Raw genomic sequence first — 17,113 nt, forward strand, 5'->3', positions numbered from 1 at the left:
GTCACCGTGGCTGAGACGAACTCGCAGTTTCGTACGATGGAAAGCTGAACAAGTTGTAGTGTCAGCCTCTATACTTCGAGCTAGGCGTAAAAAAAAAAAACGCGTTCGCAAGAAAGAACGTGTCTTGTTGCTCCTCTTGCATTTGCATTTTCTGCGAATACCTTTTGAAATCGCGACTTCGTAGAACGTGTTAAGAACACTGGTACGAGATTTTAGCCTGGAATTTTATTCTTCAAATGTTGCCCAGCAATTTTGTCATTGGTGACCGCTTTGAAAATTTGTCCTCGTTTGTGTCGAAGCTCCTAAGTATTGATCTTAAGTGATACCAGCATGTCAACATACGTTTACACGTACGGGACACTGTTTTCGAGTTGTTTTCCTTCGTGAGTCATAATAGTTGAATCGCTGCAGAATCGAGTCCGTCAGGCCTATACTGCGATTATTTGCATTTCCATATTTCTCATTGCTTTCTTGTGTCGTTTAAGCACTTAATACACACCTAATGTGTATTGATTTTTCATGCACTGCACAAATGAATTACAAAACACTGCACCGACCTAAGGACTCGCGGCTGTTCCTGGGCGCTTTAAAACCGTAGCGATCTCTATTCTAGTACAATCTGCAGAAACTTTACCGCTTGCTTTTCGCACGCGAAAAAGAAAATTGTAGGCGACCGTAATGTTTGACTTATGTGCCTCTTAGCGGTACTCGCACCTCGGCGTTGCTGTTCTTTAGTTTAACTTTAGTCGAACGCATCGCACGAACCGAACTCGTAGGCAACTGTTTTCCATTAACCAGCCAGTTAAATATCGTGCCCCCTTCTTGTATGATATCATTACTTCAGCTTTCTAATTGAAGGTTTCCAGGAATTTCCCCAAAGTCGTGCTCATGTGGCGGGTCTCTGAACTCTTCGATTCTGTGCTTTGCTGTGGGGTAATCAGTAATTTCTACTTAGTTGTAATTAATCCAGACAGTTCAGTAACTCAACCTGCAACTAAACTTGTGCTCTGATATCTGAGCACAAGTTGGAAAAAATTGTCGCAACGAGTCAGTGCAATGATGTCAGTCTAATGCCTAATTCAAACTCGGATATTCACAGCCTTTCATCCGAAATTCGAATCCTCAAAGAAAAATTTGACGATTCCGAAAACCGACTTCGGCGAAATAACCTGCTGTTCTTCGGACTGCCCGACGCGGCGGATGTAACGTGGGAGCAATCTGAAATGGCCGTAATTTATTTCTGCTCAGATAAATTAAGCATATCAATCGATTCCGCCAACATTGAAAGAGCGCATCGCTTATATAGGCCGCTTTGAGCAAGGGAAGAAACGGCCAATAATAGTCAAATTCTCGCATTTTAAAGATAAATGCAAAATCCTTTCTGCTGGCCCTAAGCTCAAGGAAACTGACTTTTCAATCCGTGAAGATTTTTCAGCGCGTGTGCGTACAGCTCGAAAGAAACTTCGTGCGTTCGGCAAAGAAAGTGGCTGAAAATACAAAGTACGGTATGACAAGTTAACCATAGGGAACAAGCAGTTTGTCTACAATGCTGATACAGATTCCGTGCTAGAGCATGGGTCATAGCGGTCACTATCTACTTCAAGGCTCCCCTCCCACTGTCAGCCACTTTTGCCTCCGTCACGCCCACATGTTTGTGAATCTATGGCATTTGTTTTAGCAAACATTCGTAGCTATCTTCTGAAGAGAGAGTCAGTGGAAGCTTTTCTTGATGACAATGGCACCGATATCACTATATTTACAGAATCGTGGCTCTCAGAAAATATCCTAGACGAGGAACTGCTTGAAAACCGCCGTGTTTGCTCAGTGGCTATGGTGTTGGGCTGCTGAGCACGAGGTCGCGGGATCGAATCCCGGCCACGGCGGCCGTATTTCGATGGGGGCGAAATGCGAAAACACCCGTGTACTTAGTTTAAGTGCATGTTAAGGAACCCCATGTGGTCGAAATTTCCGGAGTCCTCCACTACGGCGTGCCTCATAATCAGAAAGTGGTTTTGGCACGTAAAACCCCATAATTTTGAGGGACTGCTTGACAACAATAAACCGTTTATCTACTGACGTGACAGGGTTTCACGCAGGGGTGGGGTTGTTTTAGCCTTTATTTAAACCAGCCTTAATTCTTCTCTTCTTACGACTCATTCCTGCCATGAAATTCTTTGTATCAGAATTACCCTTTCCACAACCACATGCATAGTTATTGCATGTTATCGCTCTCCTGACAGCGACAGTTCCTTTACTACTGATATTTACTCGGTTCTGCTCGATCTTAATACTCGTTTTCCTAAAGCCAATTACATCCTCTGCGGTGACTTTAATTTCCCTGTCATCTACTGGGGAAACTTGTGCGCATTTTCTCGTCAATCGAAAGATTTCCTTGACGTTGTGATGACTTTCAACCTCAGCCAAACAGTAAACTTTCCCACACGTTGCAGTAACACTATTGATTTAGTCTTTACGTCCAGCCCTGAACTCATCCAATCCATGTCGAGCAGTGACGGTTTCAGTGACCAAAAACCAGTTATTTTCAGCCTATCACTTCCGTTTCCCCAACGGCAGCGCTCTGTTGAGTTCATTCGCGATTATAAAAAGGGAGACTTCGCCCGTATCAACTAGAGCTTGAGAACCTTTTTTTTTTCATTTCAGGCTATCCGCATCTAATAGGTCTGTCGAGGAAAACTGGCTAGCTTTCAAAAATAAACTTTCAGAACTGGTCGAAACCTATGTTCCGCTGATATGCATTCGCGGCGACTCCAACAAGCCTTGGTATTCTAACTCTTAAGGAGGATTTCTCAAAAGAAAAAGCGTCTTTTTCGTGAAGTTAAAGTAACTGTGCTGGCTTTTAAATGGAAGAAATATTTTGCATGCCTACAGGATTACACGCGTCTCCTTAGGTGTCCAAAAAGAGTTTTTTCACAATGATCTGTATGGCATTCTACTAACAAACCCAAAGAAATTCTGGCGGATGTTATCATCCAAATCAAGCAACACTCATTGCATTACCCTTTTATATCCTGATGGTTCACAGGTGCCACCAGAACTTCGATCTGACGTCATGAACTCTTAATTTACATCAGTCTTCACACATGAGCCTGCCTGGAATACACCACACCAAACATTTTTTAACATTCCTGCGATGGCCCTTATCAACATCACTACTGCTGGCATTTGTGCTCTAATAGACAAACTAAACATGTCCAGTGCCGCCGGGCCAGACAACATCACTGCGAAGTTATTAAAACACACAAAAAATGTATCTTCTCATTTTCTAAAGATAATTTTTGATCAATCTCTTGCGGACAGTTCTATACCTAGTGACTGGAAAATTAACAAAGTTGTTCCTGTATTCAAGGTTGGTAGCCGGAGCGACCCGTCGAACTATCGTCCTATTTCATTAACTTGCATACCTTGTAAACTTCTTGAGCATATTATATACTCGCATATTGCATCCCACCTGAATTCCAATTCCTTCTTCTTCAAAAATCAGCATGGCTTTCGTCATGGCTATTCATGTGAATCGCAGTTATTCGAGTTTACCATGGACCTTCACCTAAACCTTGATTCTTTGTTTCAAACCGATGTCATCCATATTGATTTCTCCAAAGCATTCGACCATGTTCCACATCAACGTCTTATGTACAAACTTTCAGGTCTTCACCTTCAGCCACTTGTTTTAGACTGGATTCACAACTTTCTCACATCTCGCTCTCAGTTCACCGTAATAGGCGGACTTCCTTCAAGTTCTACTTGCGTCACCTCCGGAGTACCACAGGGGTCTGTGTTGGGCCCGCTTCTCTTCTTAATTTTTATTAACGACCTCCCACTCAACATCTCATCCACCATCCGCCTTTTCGCAGATGATTGCATTGTCTACTGGCGTATAAATACTAAAGACGATCAAGCCGCCCTCCAGAAAGATCTGAAGCTTATTGAAAATTGGTGCACATCTTGGATGATGGAATTAAACACTAGGAAGTGCAGTTTTATGCAAATGTCTCGGAAGCGGCCTAATTTAATTTATCCTTACTCTTTATTTTCTGAGGACCTATTGCAGGTAGAATCTTATCGTTACCTTGGCATCACAATCAATAGCAAATTAACTTGGGTTGATCATATCACAAAAATCACGGCCGACGCTTCACGTACACTTGGTTTTATCAGAAGATCACTTCCCACTTCCCCCGCTAACATACGAAAACTGGCATATGAAACTTTTGTCCGCAGTAGGCTTGAATATGCATCCGCGATCTGGAGTCCTCATCAGTCCTACATAATTAACATGCTTGAATCCGTCCAGAACCGTGCAGCACGCTTCATATCATCGACATACGACTTTCATTCCAGCGTAAGCTCCATTAAACTATCACTTGGCCTCACTTCCTTAGCTCTCAGACGAAAAGTTGCACGCCTGTGTTTATTCCATAAGTTATATTTCAATTTCCCCTATCTGCGCGGTTCCCTTATATCTCCTCCCATTCGTACATCACGCCGCCTATTCAATTCTAATAGCGTCCAACGACTTCATGGCTCCACTAGTGCTTTTAACAAATCCTTCTTTCCGACCGCAATTGAAGATTGGAACCTGCTGCCCGATTCAATAACTAATGAGCACGACGCGACAAGGTTTAAGGCGATGCTGCTAATTCATCTGGGTTGACATGTTTCTTTTTGCTCCAATTTGTGTTCATGAAATTTTATCTCTTTTCCTGTATTGAGTTTTTTTTTCTTCCCTGTAACCATTGTGTACTCGCCCTGCTGCCCTAACCTTTGGCCGACATGTGTGGCGCTTGTGGCTTCAAGGCAATATTGGCAAGCACCGTGTTAACTATTGCGTTCCTTGCTTCTTTTTATGTCCCTGTGTTGATTGTTATGTTTTTGACCTTTGTTCTTTTCTACCTTGTACACGCTCCCCCCTTATGTAATACCCCGACAGGGGCCTTTAAGGAACAATAAATGATGATGACATATATAATGAACCCCATGAATTTTGTACTGTACAATTTTTGTCTTTTTCTTTCCGATTTATATTGAATTTAGTCCCCCGTCTTCCCAATCATTCCTAAATAATTATAATTATTCCAATCACTTCATTAACACAAGTTCTTAGTAAACTTATGATATGATATCACATCTATGATGACAGCCATGAAATTTGTACTGTACTATTCTTTGTATTTTTTCTTATTTATTTCAAATTGTCTCCCCGGTCGTATCAGGAGGGGAACCGGAAGTTCTGTAATGTGCTGGCTCGATGCTCGTGCCAAAAAAAGAGAGAAAAAGAGCCCTTTTAGTAATACGAAGACATTGACGACAACGTTACGATGACGTATTGACACGTACCAAGATTATCTGACGTCACGTAAAAACGACGCTAAATTGGTTATCGAAGCCAGTGTCAGCGTAACGGCGCTACCATCTAGGCGGCATAAATTGGAGGAGGAACGTCTAGTTGAGGCACGAATGCATATTCGGAGCATGTTTGCCATTAGATGCGACTCCTTTTACTGGGATGTTTTGACAGGAAGCGATAAAGCCGCGGGAACACTTCGACTAACTGCTTATAGTTTTGTAGGCTACTCGATGTAGCGAGTTTCCAGATGGTGCAGCAGGTAGCACGAACTTTTGTTCTTTCTCTCTGCGCGTGAAGACATCACGGCATGAATGCGACATCATGTGATGAAACCTTGCTCTCTATTTTTTTTTTCTTTCATGTGACCACTCTTCACTACAGCCTCGATGGCACGCTGTTCTGCTTCACGTGGCATGCCAGGTGGAAAGTCAATAACATCTTCTTTAGAAACATTTGAGCCAAGCATTCATTTTCTCTGCACACTTACCACTGACTGGAACACTATGTATAAATGTTTCGTTGCCGCTACTCTAGCTATAATTGGACGAACGTTACTGTACGTTACAATTCACCTTGTCACAAACGTTCATATACGCGCCTTTATGCATGTGCACGTGAAATCTTGGAAACACCATCGCGTTGTAAATAAATAAATAAATAAATAGACCAAGCAAACAAACAAACTTCGTTGTGCCTTACGTGCCTTAGCCTGAATTCATGGCCGCACACGCACGCTCATGAACGCTGTACGCACCATATAGCTCAACTATTTGCTATCGCGGGAAGGGGGCTTTCGGGTGCCTGTCTGCAGTAATGCTGCATCCTGCGACCCTCCTTTAAGGGACACTAAAGAGGATAATTGTTTGAGCTTTATTATCAAATTACCCTCACACAATATCGGAAAAGCCTTTATTACCACCATGAAGACGTTCGGTAAACGAGAAAAGCCGGGAAAAACGATGCTGCCTTGAAAATACCGCACAATCTCTCCATGACGTCATAGATTTCGACGCCATCTGCTCGGACCTAGTTAAATTTTAGCTGTAGGGATGCGCTACCTTGTGTTCTAGAAAGGCCAAAGGCTGAACTCGAGAAGTTTCTGGAGCTTTTACTCAACCCCGAATCGCCGAAACGCGAAATCCTTCGCAATCCCTGACGTCACATTGACGTACCAACCCTGGGGTTTCGGCGTGAGATTAAGAAATGAAACTTTGACCGTCGTTTTCTCTTCGAGTATCAGTCTATTACCGCGTGATCAAGGAATCTAGAGTTTGAGAGTACTTTATCAATCTAAACTGATTCAGTGTTTCGCTTTAGCATCCCTTTAAGGATGCAATAATGGACTTTGTCGCAATCCAGGGCGGGAATTACCTTGCCTAATACACAGGCTTTGCTATGACGCGTCCTACGCGCATTTGATTCCGTTGAAACATTCCCTGACAGAAAATCGTGTCCCACTTTGTACCCGACTACAGAAACACCATCGCCACTGGGTAGTAAGCGGAGGCACGCGCTATTATCGGACAGACAAATGCGTTTTGTCGGTGTTTACGGAAACACATGTGATAACCGGGGCTTGCCAATTTTCACAATGACGTGGAGAGCACTTCCGATTACATGATCCCACAGCACGCGGAAAAGTACAAGGCATCCTGCCGGATACGTTATCAGTTCTTGAAATGGTTACTGTGGTAATGGCTTCCAAAGCTCGCCAACAACGACGGCAACAAATAACGGCACGGTTCGCTGTAGGGTTCTACGTGCTGCTAGATCGTGTAACGAGCAGGGCAACAGCACAATGCACTTGTGTTTATGTGCCACGTGGTCGGTGTATTTTTACATGCGAAAAAAGAGAAGATAATGTGGCAGCGAAACAATGCCTGCTTATCACAGAGACATCGCCAAGGAAAAATCTAAAAAAATTCATGAGCCATTCCACTCTGTGAAGGGAGATGGCCAGCGAAGCTGTTTAGCGCACGACACAGGGGTGACACAGAATTTTGAAATAAGGTACGAACACATTTGTCCTGATCTGTGGGCATCGTGACGATATAGGTACGCACGCACATTCGCGTATCACCTCTTTTATTAAATGTGTCCGTCACGTAAGACAATGTTTGGCTCATACTCCCCTTAAGCCATGCATCATACCCCCGTATACGCGACCTTCCTATTATGACGACAGAAGTGAAACTTTACGCTGGAATGATGAGCGGCAACGGAGCCAGCTCTGTTGCCGCTCAAAGGAGACGACGACGAAAGGAGACGACGACGCTCCAGCCATTTCTAATGATGATAGCTTAGGTCCCAGGTGTGGCAAGGGTAGTTGAAGGACGCGTTACAGGTCCCCGAGCCTACAAGGTATGTGCGATTGAGCTTAGACCCTTTCTTATCCATCACCAGGATGGGCCCACATGTTGATAGTTCTTTTTTTGCACTCAGACGTCACAAAACCCTGGGTTTTAGACCTATACAGCTTCGCTGTAAAAAAGGACCGCGAGTTGAGAAGCAAGCAAACATCATGCGCAGCTATATCGAGCGCGATACTTTGCACAAGCGTAGCAAAGTTTACCGCTAATCTCCAACGTTATTGTTTCGAAGTGGGCATTATCACGGCCGCCATTTTCTGCGCGTTACTAGACTGCACATTGTCACTAACAATGCTCTCATTGCCGCAGCGTGTTCAGATGATCTCCGCATCGCGGTGTCGCCTAAAAAAAATAATTACCTCAACCTAAGATGGAGTGCGTCAACGACTGAAGTTATTGCAGTCGCTCAAGATTCCACTATTAGAACGTACATTAGCATTGAAACAATGCGTGTGCACATAACATACTTCGCCCGAACCCCTACCCACCACCTAGCAAGTCTCCCAGTAGATAGGCCCCACGCGACCTTCAGTGCGACTGTCTTCGCGCACCGTGCCTCTTTCAGGTTAGGTTACACACCTGCGGCAAGTCCTTCCATTCCTCCATGGTGTATGCGCCGTACTCAAGTGAACCTTACAATCCCAGGACTTCAGAAAAAGTCGGACTTGCCATCATCAGCGCTCAAGCAACTAACTTCTCAGAATTGTACGAGAAATACAGTGACTGCGCACACGTCTACACTGATGGATTAACTACATCAACCAGTTCCGGTGGCGCTGTAGTTATACCAGCAATGAGAATAACCAAGCGGTTAAAAACTTCCCATGTCACTACATCTACAGCTGCAGAGCTCGCGGCTCTCCGCGACGCGCTTCAAGTGATAAATGCTGAAAGTCCTAGAAAATGGGCAGTCTTCTGCGATTCAAGGCCGGCCTTGCAATGTGTGCAGTCGTTTCTCCAACATGGAACTCACGATCAGCTCACGTGCGAAATCGCGGAACTTGTCCATCACTTAAGAGAAAACGGCCATAATATCTCTTTTCAGGTGATACCAGGTCATTGCGGTATCATTGGTAATGATGACGTCGATAAGGCAGCTCGGACGTCAAACCAAGAAGACCGCTGCGTCCCCATTCCTCTCTCAAGGACGGAAGCCGCGAGACAACTTGGCATTCTAGCACGCACGTTCTTCTTAGCAGAGTGGAATACCGTACCTACACGGCGCACAAGACTGCACAGACTAAACCCGTCACTTCAACTCAGACCTCCAGTCGGTATGCACCGACGTGAAGCGTCTCTTTCTGTGTCGGTTATGGCTTGGAGTTGCCTTCACGAATGCCTACTCAGCACTAATTGTAATGGCTGATAGTCCTGCATGTGATGTTTGCGGATGCGAGGAGAACACTGACCACTTATTGTGCCATTGTTCTCAATTTCAAACACAAAGACAACCTTTGTCCAACACATTGAGGAAATTAGATGATCGTCCTCTGAGTGAACAGACAATACTAGAGCACCGTCCCTACCGATCATCGGCTCAGAAGGCAGTGAAGGCACTTTTGTGTTTTCTCAGAACTTCTGGTTTGCGCGAGCAGCTTTAACTCAAGCACTGTCCATACACGTATCTACACTTTCTCTCTCCCTTCTCTCTCACCCCTTCTCCCATCCCCCAGCGTAGGGTAGCCAACCAGACTACTGACTGGTTAACATCCCTGCCTTCCTGTATTCCTCTCTCTCTCTCTGGTTTAGTAATCGATCTGAAGTAGTGTAATGTCGATAATAACAATCTTATTAGGTTGCTTTTGAGAGCGGGAGACAATGCAGCATGGCATAGCATTGTGAATTTTTGTCAGACGAAATCACTGATGCTGCTCATAGCGCCCTGTCGCCATTTCTATGTGGCTGTGCTCGCTGTTAGTGTTCCTGTATATTCTCCCGCAGGAAGCAGAGTTGCGCATAACTTTTCCGACGCCGCTCACACCGCTATTCGCCGAACGCTATCACGTGGTACAAAAATGACGTCAAATGATCAACTGCACCGCTGCGAAGCCAACTTTACGGGCACGGCACCGGCTCGTTTCTGTGAGTGTCATCGAAATTGCAATCAGCGGACCGTCAAGCGAGCGTTGCACTTATCCGCTCCGGGTTGCAGGTACGGTGTTCGCTGATATTTGATAACTTTGGTGAAATGGTAAGAAACACATCATTTTGAAACTTGTATTCCACTATTACGGGTTGCAGCGCACCAAACTGCGCAAATCGCACGTGCGGACGGACGAGACCGGCCAGCTCCGAATGGGGCCAGGATATGTGAGGTGCGCTCGCCTTGTTTGCAGAGGTGAGTTCGGCTTGTTTACACTAAAGCAGCATTTATCTCGAGTGACACTCCTGTACACGCTGAAATGCGTACGTCTGGCATGAGAGGTTGTTCACTTGTGCAATATTTGTAGTATATGTGCAACGCGACACAGACGCGGGACAAAGAATGCATGACACGTCTGCGTCGTGCTGCACATATACGTCAAGAATGTTAACTTACCAACTCGCCCAATTCGCTGTGCTGCTTGTACGATTGTCCTGGCTATGCGGCTCGAGAACAGTGTGCTTAAAACAAAGTAAATACTAGCAGATACAAGTTGCCGGCTGCACCCTGGTTATCCTCCACTGTCTTTCTTTTTAATTTTCTGTCGGCGTCCTCATTTTTCATGTAAGGTCGATTAATGTACTCGTGTTCATTGTTTTGTAGTATGCGAAAACATGGTGTGCTCCCCCTGATGAGACAGCTGTGATAGCTTCAGCATTTACCGCCCGCAATATGTTGCTCATTCAATCAGCCTTAGTCGACGTGAGGAATGTGAAATTATTTTGTACGTTTAATAAGTGCCGTGTTATAGTAAAATAACCTGAGGAGTATGAAGAGATAAAGACAAATGTGTTGTCATATTACAGTCTGCAATGTATGAATAATTACTTCGCAAGTTTGCTATATTATGTGATTATAGTGCAATAAAAATAACTTGTTGTTATTCTTAATAACTTGTTACCTTTCCAGTGGCTTTGAATCCTTCACCCAAGGCTCCAAGAACCGGCACTCATCCCCTGCTGCCACCAGCCATTGCTCATTCATTCCCTTGTACGAAATAAATTTGATCTAGAAGCTCGTGCATCTTGAATCTTTTTCTACTCACAGATTTGCTACTACGAAGCATGTAGTTAAGTTTGCGGTATGAATCGTAAAATTAAGCTCTGCATAAAATGTGCGCGTGTGAACATTTGAAATGCGTTTAAATATACGTGTCTGTATCGCATATATCGAAAACTTGCAGCAGCTGTGAATGATGGTTAGTGATGAATGACGGTCACATTTAACGGTGTAGGGATTGGGAGGTCAATCCCACCGATCCCATTTATAGCAGCGGATTGGTCTGAAACACTTGAATTTTCTTTTCTGTTCTTTTGGTACTGTTTCCCCGTTTAATTTCTCCTCGCACTATTCTGCGCGCTTTTCCTCCACGTCTACAGGCTCCGGTCGTCTAGTCTGCGAACCCTTTTCGAACGGAAATGGTTTCCGCGCTCTATTTCGACCGTCCCATTTACCGTCCTCGGCGTTCAACTTTCTACGCGTTGCGTACTCTTCGGCTAATTCAGCCGCCCTTTCCCCAATGTTTACATTCCCTCTGTCTTGCACCCACAGTTTCACAGCTTGGGGGATGGTTTTGTAAAACTGCTCTAGACACATGCATTCAATGATCATGTCTCTGCTGACGTACGCTTCCGCGCTTTTCAGCCACTCGACTAGGTTGGCCTTTAAGCTATATGCAAACTCCGGATACCCGTCGCTATCTTTCTTGCCTGCGTTCCTAAACCTTTGCCGAAAAGCTTCGGCTGAAAGGCGGCATTTCTTCAGGGGAGTAGATTTAACTTTCGCATAATCATATGCATCCTTTGAACTGAGTCTGGCGATTACTTCCGCCGCCTCACACGGCAACATAGACAGCAACCGTTGTGGCCATGTACTCGGACCGAAGTTCATCTTCTCGCAAGTCCTTTCGAAATTGCATAGGAACAAGCCTATGTCGGTCCCGACCTCAAATGGCTTTAATAGCCTGTCCATGCGGTATGATTCTGCCTCACTTCATCGTCCCAGAGCTCCTTCACTTCCTTGAGACAACTCGAAACGTTTGCTTTCAACTTCAAGTTGCATTTTTCTTAACTCACGTTCCTCTCTATTTCTGTCCCGTTCTTCTCTTTTTTTTTTCAGAAGTTCCAACCCCATTTCAATTTCTTCCTCACTCGCCTGTTCGGAAATTAGCTGCAATAATTCTGATTTTAGCATTTCCTTGCGTACATCTAGGCCCATGGGACAGACGACCGGAGGCAGTGCCATGGTTGGCTCGGTAGTACTAGTCTCCTCAGGCATGGGAGATGTGACAGGGATCGTCCGGCTTCGGAGTTCCAGGTTTGCAAAAGGCCCAGAACCTTCCACCAAATGTCGCGAAGCTCTTTGGGCAGTAAGCGTTCGCGACTAGAACGATAGAGCATCGGGAGGTGGTATAGCCGATCGAGCACCGAAACAAGGTTTTTCTCTGTCGTCGTCGTTGTCTCTCTGATAGCCACAACCCCACTGCCCCTTATTTTGCACTACATAACTAATGATCACTACGCAGGTCAATATTGGAGTTATTGCAGCCAGCGTTTGCTAAATGTGATACAAAAGTAAGATCTGGGGTGGTGTTCCTGCATGTAGATGTACCACACCTAGTGGAGTAAGCTCGGTCAGTGATGAGGGAGAGACTAAGATCTGTAGCTAGGTGCCAGGGTCCTTCCCTTTCTTAGTATTCCAGCGATATCCCCAGATTTGATGTGGGGCGTTGAAATCCCTCCTATAAGGAGTGGAGCGTGCTTAGTAACAGCCATAATCTCATTAAGAAGTGCACGGAAACTGTTTCATGTCGCTGTATAAGGCTGCTATAAACATTGAGACAGAAGAGGCTTTGCGGTTTACTTCTATTCCTTTTAAAAGTGATTTCCACAAGTATTCTATTATGTTTAGTCCAAGGCGCATATCATGTTCTATGTATGGCATATTTTTATCTACGAGCGTGGCTAGCCCCCTACCCGGTTCTTTGCCCCTGCATGTAGCTTTGTATCCGGATAGGCTGATCGCATCCGCCAAGGTTTCCTGCAGCATAATTTTCAATTCAACTGGAGATATTTTTATTAACTGCATGAGAGGTGCTTTTTTGTGATAAAAACCTCGGCAGTACTTTTGCCATTCGGTAAAGCTCCCCCAGCTAGCCATTGCTTATAGAACACACCTTACTGCTACCCGCTAGAGAACGCTTCGTGGAATCCCCCGACGCGCCACGGAGTGATCTGACGCTTTCTGCTTCTGAGGGTAGGGATCGTCGTCCTCGCCTTACGCTTCTACTTTCGTAAGCCTCTTTTCAGTCGTCAATCTCCATTTCCATAACTTATCAGCTTTGAAGCTAGTTTTATCTGTGGCATCTCTAGTTGTTTAATCGCCTCCTTGATCTCTGCCAAAGCAGAGCACATTGTCGTTTCTACTGGGCTTATTGCCCATTTCTTTGGAGCTGGTGTGTTTTCTTCCTGACTGTTGTCAGTATTCACCGGTTTGGCTATTGCTACTTTTGTGGAGCTAGTCTGCGAGTTCTTGCAAAGTTCTACAACCTGCTTAGTAAGTTCAATTGCCTTTCTCAGATATGTTACTTCTTTAATTAGCTTTTCTATCCTGGAATCATTATCTCCGACCGGCCGCCCCGCATCGCTCTCCGCAGCCCTCACAATACCTTTCACTTTGTCGGCCCTGGCTGTTCCACATGTCTTTTCGCCAGGCGTCTGCCCTCCTCCTTCGAAGCGCACCAGCACTTCACGTGATCTGGAACGGCTTCTGCCCTTCGACAGCGAGCGGCGTCTTGGCCGTGTGGGGCTCCTTGAGCACGTGCGCCCCCTGGTGCCCGTTTGGGCATCCCATTGCAGCTGAGCTGATGTTATCCCCGATGCAGATCTGTTACGTTCTCGTCGTCGAATTCGCACCACGTATGGAATTTGGTACCGCTGTCGGCAAGTTGTGTCCCCAGTTGGGTGGTCCCCTCCACAGAATTTACAGTTAGGCACACACATGTGATTGTCCTCCGGGTTATGTGTTCCACATCCTTTGCACTGTACCACGTCCGGTGTTGGACATACATCTGATCGATGCCCGATCTTTCCGCAAGCATAGCAGACATCAAACTGCTTCCTATACAGGTAGCACCTCACGAGGGTCGACTCGTATCTGACGTAAATGGGTACCTTGATCTCATCAAACAGAACAATGACCGAGCACGTAGATTTAATACGTTTGGCTGTCAATGCCAGTGCGTTAAAGTCATTCGCAATGTTCTTCGCTATCGTGGCCTGATGGTCTCTGAAGTCAACTCCCCGAATCACACGTGGTATGCGAAGCTGTCTCGTAGGCGTTAACTTCATATTCGGTTTCCACTATAATGATCGACTTGATTCGCACATACCAGGCAGCATGACTGGGATCTGGTGTACTAACCACCACGATGTTTTGCGTGAAGTTAGGGCAAACGACATCCTCGTGCTTGTTCCGGAGTCAGGCCCAATACTTCAATAATAAAAAAAAATTATGGTGCTTTTCGTGCCAAAACCACTTTCTGATTATGAGGCACGCCGTAGTGGAGGACTCCGGAAACTTCGACCACCTGGGGTTCTTTAACGTGCACCTAAATCTAAGTACACGGGTGTTTTCGCATTTCGCCCCCATCGAAATGCGGCCGCCGTGGCCGGGATTCGATCCCGCGACCTCGTGCTCAGCAGCCCAACACCATAGCCACTGAGCAACCACGGCGGGTACTTCAATAATCGCCAAGCCTATCGCAGTGGTGCTCACTTTGCTCAAGTTGAGACCTCATCGTGGGCGGATGATGATTTTTGCTGTGCTATTCGGGCAATTGGGGCATCCTTGATCCCTTGACAATCCGGTTCTTGAACGTAGTGGTTGTAGGTCCCTTGTTCTTGCTGCTGTTTTGTCTTGCTTTTGCAGGTTCTGCGGTGATGTTTTCCCATCGCCATCAGTCCTTGTGGTGGCGCGAGATTTCCAGGTTGTCACAATTTGCCAGTATGGTATGGTATGGCATACCTTTGCGATGGCGCACACCCACTGGGGGGGATTGGCCAAGATTTGGATGAAATTAGGCTATCTTTATTAAAAACTGAAAATGGTAAAGCTAACTGGAGGAAATGAAACGAAAATCCTAGATCTTCCTCATTATCTTCTAATCCGGTAGCGCCTTCATCTTCCATTCGCGTTTCCGCCATTGCGGCCCGGCGGGGCCAGTAGGCCTACTTGGGCCTTGCTAGCCGCACACGTTCGATGCACCGAGAAAGGCCAGTAAATGTCCAGAAATGGAAGTCCCTCCTTAAAGAAAGGTGTCCGCCGATTCCCGGTGGCTTCACAAATCCAGTGATGTGCTTGAATCCGTGATGGTGGTAAAGATGGCTGCACAAACATTGAAAAGCAACGTAGCCGATGTGAGGGGCGTCCGCACCTCGGCTTCTTCTTCCTTACTGCGTATAGCCGTCCACTAATTTGCTATCGCAATCAATACTGTGACTATTTCGGCAATGCTTCAAGCGCTGCTGAGTTCCTCTATTGCGAAAGCTCTGTAGTTTGTCAAAAGCAAAAGTTAAAAAAAAGTTTTAGGCATATGATGTACAGAAACCGATATTCCCCGGTGAAGAAAAGTCCACTTCGCAAACTCTCTCTGAATTGAAGCGCAACTCTTCTTGCTTCATTCTGCCTTCCTTTTGTTTCATGTGTAAGCCGACGCGTCGAACGATTCTTCGCCCCACTATACACACAGGATGTTTTTTTAGCTGCACCAAATTTTTTAAAGCTTTCTTATGGCAGATAGCACAATTCTAATCCTTAATCTAAATCACTCGATGAGGCGGCCATTACTTCGAGAAATCAATATGTTCAATTGAATAATTAATGTAATTCAGATAATTAACTTTCATAATTATTTACTTTACGCCACATAGAGCAATCACGTTAATTATTCAATTGAACATTTGATTTCTCGTAGAAGTAATGGCCGCCTCACCGAGTAATTTAGGCAAGGGTGCTATCTAGATTGTGCTATCTGCCAAGGGCAATCTAAACACTTTGGTGCTGCTAATAACACCATGTGTAAGATATATATATATATATATATGTGCTATCACATCTGACAATATAGGCCTGAGAGCGTGACTCTGTTTATTAACTTGCAGCTACCTGCCAAGATGGGGGCCACTAATTCCAGGGCTTCTTCAGAAGATACGAGTAAGTACGAGTAAGATTGCCGGATAAAAGGCATAACTGAATAACCGGATAAAAGGCATAACTGGCTGTCCGGCGTGCCCGCGACCGGGCCGGTGGGCTAGACCTGCCGGTCCCGACGTGGGACTAGCCGGGTGCGCGACGAGTTCGCGTCCTCGCCGGACCTACAATAAATGTTTCTTCACTCACTCACTCACTCATTCACGTGGGCAAATGCCGCGAGCAACTAGCTCTTAACGTCGCTAATCATAGCCGCAGTCATTCGAGCTGACCACTTTATCTATGTATGTATATAAGTATCTATCTATCTATCTATCTATCTATCTATCTATCTATCTATCTATCTATCTATCTATCTATCTATCTATCTATCTATCTATCTATCTATCTATCTATCTATCTATCTATCTATCTATCTATGTATGTATGTATGTATGTATGTATGTATGTATGTATGTATGTATGTATGTATGTATGTATGTATGTATGTATGTATGTATGTATGTATGTATGTATGTATGTATGTATGTATGTATGTATGTATGTATGTATGTATGTATGTATGTATGTATGTATGTATGTATGTATGTATGTATGTATGTATGTATGTATGTATGTATGTATGTATGTATGTATGTATGTATGTATGTATGTATGTATGTATGTATGTATGTATGTATGTATGTATGTATGTATGTATGTATGTATGTATGTATGTATGTATGTATGTATGTATGTATGTATGTATGTATGTATGTATGTATGTATGTATGTATGTATGTATGTATGTATGTATGTATGTATGTATGTATGTATGTATGTATGTATGTATGTATGTATGTATGTATGTATGTATGTATGTATGTATGTATGTATGTATGTATGTATGTATGTATGTATGTATGTATGTATGTATGTATGTATGTATGTATGCATGCATGCATGTATCTATGTATCTATCTATCTATCTATCTATCTATCTATCTATCTATCTATCTATCTATCTATCTATCTATCTATCTATCT

The 17,113-nt window shown here is 44.6% G+C and overlaps 1 protein-coding gene and 1 long non-coding RNA gene across 2 annotated transcripts in view; both read left to right on the plus strand.

Annotated features, from left to right (window-relative positions):
- Positions 1–17,113, plus strand: part of LOC135917832 (E3 ubiquitin-protein ligase MIB1-like) — a 72,810-nt gene that overhangs the window by 898 nt on the left and 54,799 nt on the right. The window contains exon 2 of the mRNA XM_065451437.2: positions 16,039–16,090. Within this exon, the coding sequence (XP_065307509.1) occupies positions 16,051–16,090 (40 nt within the window). The 5' untranslated portion in view covers positions 16,039–16,050. The remainder of the gene's footprint in view (positions 1–16,038; positions 16,091–17,113) is intronic.
- LOC135917430 (uncharacterized) lies at positions 9,611–10,873 on the plus strand. Its single transcript, XR_010569275.1, has 3 exons — positions 9,611–9,886; positions 9,976–10,072; positions 10,787–10,873. It is a non-coding gene; the product is annotated as an uncharacterized lncRNA (long non-coding RNA).

This window comes from Dermacentor albipictus, chromosome 2 (assembly GCF_038994185.2).
Source record: "Dermacentor albipictus isolate Rhodes 1998 colony chromosome 2, USDA_Dalb.pri_finalv2, whole genome shotgun sequence".
In the NCBI taxonomy this organism is placed as follows: domain Eukaryota; kingdom Metazoa; phylum Arthropoda; class Arachnida; order Ixodida; family Ixodidae; genus Dermacentor; species Dermacentor albipictus.